This window comes from Propithecus coquereli, unplaced genomic scaffold, assembly GCF_000956105.1.
Source record: "Propithecus coquereli isolate 6110/MARCELLA unplaced genomic scaffold, Pcoq_1.0 Scaffold199, whole genome shotgun sequence".
Lineage (NCBI taxonomy): Eukaryota > Metazoa > Chordata > Mammalia > Primates > Indriidae > Propithecus > Propithecus coquereli.
In genome coordinates this window covers 2,595,624-2,602,218 of record NW_012144855.1, presented here as the reverse complement: position 1 = coordinate 2,602,218, position 6,595 = coordinate 2,595,624, and the positions used below count along the sequence as shown (strand labels likewise).

The 6,595-nt window shown below is 32.2% G+C and overlaps 1 protein-coding gene across 1 annotated transcript in view; it reads right to left on the bottom strand.

The window, feature by feature from the left end:
* The window catches only part of RUNDC3B (RUN domain containing 3B), a 155,705-nt gene that overhangs the window by 133,624 nt on the left and 15,486 nt on the right, over positions 1 to 6,595 (bottom strand). Inside the window, exon 2 of the mRNA XM_012643498.1 lies at positions 1,590 to 1,705. Within this exon, the coding sequence (XP_012498952.1) occupies positions 1,590 to 1,705 (116 nt within the window). The remainder of the gene's footprint in view (positions 1 to 1,589; positions 1,706 to 6,595) is intronic.

Sequence of the window (6,595 nt, the reverse complement as noted above, 5' to 3'; positions counted from 1 at the left end):
CAAGTCAACTAGGTATTCTATTTTCATTATAGTATTTTTGAGAAATAACATTAATAGATTTGATTGTTTAGAAGCAATTCTGAAGGTTTATAGTCTATATTTTGCTGAGGCATAACCCAGAAGATGTCAGACTAGTGTGCAGAAGGGGTCCACTTACATGGTAGTGAGTCTGCCCAAATACTCATGAAAATCTCAACATGGCCTGTTTTCTATTAATAGTTTTTTATGTATTCTGTGAGAGAATCATATGTTAAATGGTATGCCAAATCATGGGATTAGATCTTAAGATAAAATGCTTGTGAACATTAAAGTACCTCAAGGTCTATTGTATTCCATGTATTTTTAGTGAGGTATTATTTATAAATTTATGTATAAAATTTAAAAATATGATCGCCACACAGTATAGTAACCCTGACAATATCACGAAATATGAAATATTTTCCATATCCTTTGCTTTTATAAAAAATTTATTTTCTTATAAAAGGTAACATATTACTAGCAGAAGATTTAGGAAATACAGAAAAGCAATAATAAGGAAAAAATAACCCTTTTAAAAGGCAAAATAACCAAATTTTAACCAAAAAAGTGTCAGTAATTTTATGGACCCCATCTTAAACTGCAAAGGGCTGAATGAATTCAGATTTTTTTCTCCCATGTAATTGAGTTCAATGCTTTGCTTTGGGCCCACAGGACTGCTCGACTGATTTAAATACTTACAGCAAAACCTGGATGCTTTCAGCATCAAAAAGTACAGAATAGAATTAACCCTCAGATTATACTTAAAATTCTGTTTGGTAAGTTATATTACCAAAGCAGATTATTATTACTGATTTAAAACTATATCATTAAGATTGTAAAGATGTTAAAATGTTAAGTAAAAACATATGATCAAGTCTCTTTTAGGAACCTAGATAATGGAATTAATGTGATAAAGTTCTTATTTGTTACTAAGATTTATACTAAAAATAATCCTTGATTTTTATCAAGTATATTTTACAGATATATATTTCTAATGTAAAAACTTTTTAAATTCAGAGAGAATATATCTCCCATGTCACCCCTTAAATTTTAAGAAATTTATATTTCTAATGTAAATAAACTTACTGATTTAAGAAAACCAAAGTTAAGCATCTTTTTTATGTACCTCTTTTTTAACTTCTTTTTTACTTACTGCTAAAAAATTTTCAAAGATTCCTAAGTTTAAGAAAGTAGATGATCAGCAAACAAATTTAACACCTGGAATGCTTCTTTGTAAACTGATTAAAATAGTATCTAGTAACTTTTGGGATAGGCTAACTTTTAATTTAAGCTTTTATTTTAATTACTTATGGAAAGTGACTTTGCTCCTTGGATGTGGCAATTGATACACTTGACATTTTTAATACATCCCAGAAATAGGTGTAAATCTGAGAATAGAGATTCTTTTCTAAGGACACAGGCCAAAGACTAGGCATTCTGAAATCGGTTTTATGTTTCCCAAGATGTAGCATGGCTGCTATCTAAGTCACATCTGACTGTATGATTTCTAAAATTTCAAGCTTATTACAAAGAGAGCTGTTGGGGAATAAGTAATACATTTGTGCTTTTACCTTTTAGCCGGTGGCTTAGAATCTGTTCCAAAATAGCTGCAAAATTGTTAAATCCAGGAGAAGAATCATCAATTGTCTCAAAGCAAGACCGATCAATCAGGGTCTTCACAGAAAACCTATGAAGAAAAGATTATTGTTGCTTTTAGGCAGAGTTGATTCATTCACCTAAGGATGAAAAAATGGGAGAAAGGTAATTGTGGGAAGAATTGCAGAAATGTTTTATAAGACTCTATCTTCTGAAAACTTAATTTATTCAAATTTACTTTGTAAATAGAAAATTTTATAGAAATATCGGGCTTCTCGCTTACATATTTACTATTTCCTATGGTCTGAATGTTTGTGTCCTCCCAAAATTCCTATGTTGATACCTAATCCCCAATGCAATAGTATAAAGGGGTGGGGCCTTCGGGAGGTGATCAGGAGGGAAGAACCCTCATGAATGGGATTAGTGATCTTACAAAAGAGGTCATAAGGAGCTTGTTTACCTCTTCTATGCTGTAAGGACACACAGAGGGCACCATCTATGAGGAATGGGGCCTCACCAGACACCAAATCTGAGAGTGCTTTGATCTTGGACTTTCTGACTTCCAGAACTCTGAGCAATAAATTTCTGTTTTTTATTAATTATGAAGTCTAAAATATTTTGTTAAAGCAGGCTGAAAGGAGTAAGACAGTATCTAGACCAAACTGAGGCTTAGGAATAGCTCACTGTCCTTACAGCCATTAAAATCAGAATCAAAATATGACCTAACTAAATGATTAACTCCAGAATACTCAAGAGGCATAGTACTACTACTTATAAGAAATGTGAGCTTCAGACTAAAATGCTTTTAAGTGTTTTTGAGCACAAAATAGAATAAAATAGTATGTGAGCACTCACAAAGTATAGATCCAAAGTTTTTCTGACATATAAATAGGAAAACTTACAAATCTGGACAGTGTGCTGTATTTTTCCTTCTTACCAGAATGTCCTTTGTCTCTATTTTTAGCTACCAAAAATCAATGTATTTTCCAAATCTCAGCTCAAATGCCATCTCTTTAATGAAGAATTATCCACCTGCACATTCCTAAGCACAAACCAGCATTTTTTTTTTGCCCTTAAAAGATAATTACAATTAATCTTATTGTGTTTTCTATCTCTATCTTATTAGAATATAAATGTCTTCAGGGCAGAAACATGCCTTCTGTATGTTTGTATCTTCCTCAGCACCTAAGAAAATACCTTGAACATTGTACTCAGTAAGTGCTTGTTGATATATCTGTAAGCTCTATTTTGAAAGAATGGCAAAGAAATGTTTAAATGCCACATGATGGCAAGACCAAAAGAAATATTTTGTGATTTTTAACATGTATAAATTCATATAACCACATCAAAATCAGGATACGGAACAGTTCTGCCAACTCAAACAACTCCCTCATGCTATCTCATTGTAGTCATGTCCTATGAAGGATGATGTATGAGTGCCTAAGACAGCGCGGAATGAAGAGAAGGGCATAACTATAACAGCTGTTAAATAATTAGAAAAGAAAACTATGAAGGAGATAAAGGAGTACTAACTATTTCCTAGGTTTTAGGCTTGATGGCTATGCTATTTCATCAGGACAGAAAATAGAAGAGACAGGTTTAAAGGGAAACATACAGAGATATGTTTATATAGGTTATATCTATTATTTATCATATTAGAAATTAAACTAAGAAATTTTAAAATACAGGCAGTCCACACTTCTCAAAGTGGTGCAGAACCATAAAAATGACTGTGCAAGCTGAAATCATGCAAAATGATCTTTATACTGAATGAAAAAAATTTACAACTGTCCTGTGACCTTTATAAATTTTTGTGAAAAAATTAAAAACTCTCTTACGGCCAGTTATAATTTAGAGGGAAATGAAAAAATAGTAAAATAGATTTATTTAGTACACTGTAATCTAAACCATTAGGAACACTGGGAATTAATTGTTTTACTTCTTTTTAAAAAACTTATCAAGAGTAATCTGAATAGTGCTTTCCTTATTCTTCTCATTGTGTTACCTAAGATACGGAGCGAGCATCTTTTCTACGCCTTGGCAAATTGTCAAATTCCTTTCTAAGTTTGAATCAGCTCTCAACACTTCAGCCTTTACACTTTCAATGCTGCGAAACGCCTCTGAGAAGCACTTTAATGGGAAGTGTGTTGTGTTCCTCTGGGACATCTTCACCCTTTCTGTCAGAACCACTTTCCTCATTTCTATCACTAAGTTCGCTTTCCTGAGTTCCTCTAGCTGCGTTATCTACATTCTCCTAAGGAGAATGAAAGGAGCAGAAATGGCAACATCCGTATGATCAACTACTTCTTCTACAACTCCGTTTGTGTTCGATTCAAATTTCACTTCAAGCATTATCACTCTGTTTCTTTCCTGTACTTTCATCTTTGAAAGTTAGCCAATTCACTCTTTGGATTATCCATTTTCATAATACACCACATGAGTTTATCACCAGGAGATAAGGAGGCAACAGAATTATAGGCTTTGCTTTCTGTGCATGAACTGAATAACAGGTGCATAGTGACCAATACTAGACAGACTTTGAAAGAACTAATATGATTGGTCACTGATCGTGATGTGTATGTTTTATTTATGTAGTGATTTGTGAACTGAAGACCTAGCATCAGAATATGTATTTCACGCAATTACTCACAGCTAATATACGGTGGTAATTCAAACTGGATCCGTAATGCAGGACTGATGTTATTTAACAAAACTGTTAAATTCTGGAACCACGCAAAGTAAGGACCGCCTGTATTTATTAATTAATTATAAACAAAATAAATCCATCACATGTTGAAAGATATATTTTATGAAAACAATATTTTCTGAAACAAAAACTTAGAAAGAATAGAATTGTTTGTAAATATCTTTAATGTTGTATTTATAGAAGGTAGTTAGATTCTCATATCTGCTTCTTCATCCAATCTATTCTAATATTACACATTATGCAGCTTCTGGAAAACTCCACCATACACTCCCTAGAGAATGGGAATAAAAAAGGCAAATAATGTTTTGGAACTGTTAAGAAAATAATTTTGACCCTTCTGACAAAGGGTCCAGGTTCAGGAGCACACTTTGAGAATCACTGCCCTAAAGCATCCTTGGTAGGTAATGAAATAACTCTCCTATGCAATTAGAATGGTACTAATTACATACCATTATATATCTTTGGAAGAATTAAGAAATTAGTCACTCAAATAATTTTTAATCTTCTTTGGTTCAGATGAATAACTCTGAGAAAGGCTGAGACAGATTAATGTTCAACTACAAATACTATAGTATTGTCTACAACAGCAACTGGAGCTCAGTGGAAAAAAAGAACATCTAGGAAGGAACACTGATAAAGTTGCTCTCTTGTACCTAAAGGATAGTCAAGTTAAATAAATATTAGACGTAATACATGGGTAATTGAATAGAAACAAAAAGAGGATGAAGAGAAACCAGATTTAAAAGGGACTTGAAAACTTTTGTCTCATATGTACATTTCATTGACAATACATGAAAAAAAATGCCACTAATCTTCAGCAAACTTAGTAAGAATAAATGAGTACAACATTCTTATTCAGTAATAGAATGAAATGGGAAGTGTTCCTAAAAAGAATAAACAAAAACCACATGATCTCCACCTCCATCTTTGACCTGAATAGAAGGAAATTTCTGAATGTTTTCTCTAATCTTTATTCAGTGGAATGGAAATAAGAAAGCTAACTCTGCAACCACGTTCCTCAAGATAGAAATAACCCACTGCTTTAAAAAGTTATGTCATCTAACATAGTAATACACACTCATGAAATAAAGTGAAAATTATATTTAAGAACAGAAATAACAAAGTGCTATTTCATCAAAAAAAAAAAAAAGCCAGGTTAGAATTCAATTTCCACCTTTAACAGTCTGATAAGGTTTTAGTCACTATTCTACAGAAATAATACATAATTACCTAACGAATTACCTACAATATAAAATGTAACCGGAAGAAAAAGCCATGGCTATTAACATACATATTTTTGTAGCATCAAGAGACATATATAGTTCAATCAGTAGTCAACAAAATACACAAATCTTTTTCTCATGTTATCAGTAGATTATATTTATACAAAAGATACTATCTGCATGATAAAAACCTAAGATGGTGAATCTCAGAACACTAAATTACTTTTAATGCAACATGACTAAAAACCAAAACAAAAGCAAAATCCAAGTATCCCAAAGCATATCATTAGACACAATTTCTATCATTTCCAAGCATGAGCCTATTTAAGGGTGAGAAAGTATTTTAAATAATTTCTATTATATCAAGATCAATAATAAAGAAAAATAATGTTCCCCAGCTTTGCTTCATCATTCATATCCTGCTCTCTGCCTGCCAACACAAACCAAAATTTCAGAAGGCAAATCAGTTCCTGACAGTCCATTTTTACTTCCAGCTAACCAACTCTTCCCACTCAACACTTCTCTAAGATCATGATGCTAGCTCCATTATGCTGGAGTAAGGAGAATCTTTCCTCCATAACACAGTAACTAGCTAAAGTGGTGCTATAAAAACCAAACCTGTAAAATGAATTTCAATACATCTAAAAAATATCACACAGATGCTGAGCTATTTCCTGATAATGATGACATTAATATTAGTCATCCATTTCCTGAAAAGGAGTGATTTTTAAATAATGAAATGACAATTTGATGAATGTCTAAAAATACCAACTCAAGTCTAAGTAACAGCTTTTACATAAGAATAAAAAATCAAAAATTTACATAAAAGAGACACAATGAAGTTTTTGAAATGTCTGTTTAAAAGGATTCTCTTTCCCGCCTTCACTGTCCAAAGGAAAACTTTGTTAGCTTGAAAATAAGATGACCATGACTAAAACCTTCAAACCTAAGAAAGCATGAACTACCTTTCTCCCTTTGACAACATACCAAGAAAAATGATAGTTACCAAAAGTAGGTTTAAAAGCTATTCATTATACATGTATTAAATTCA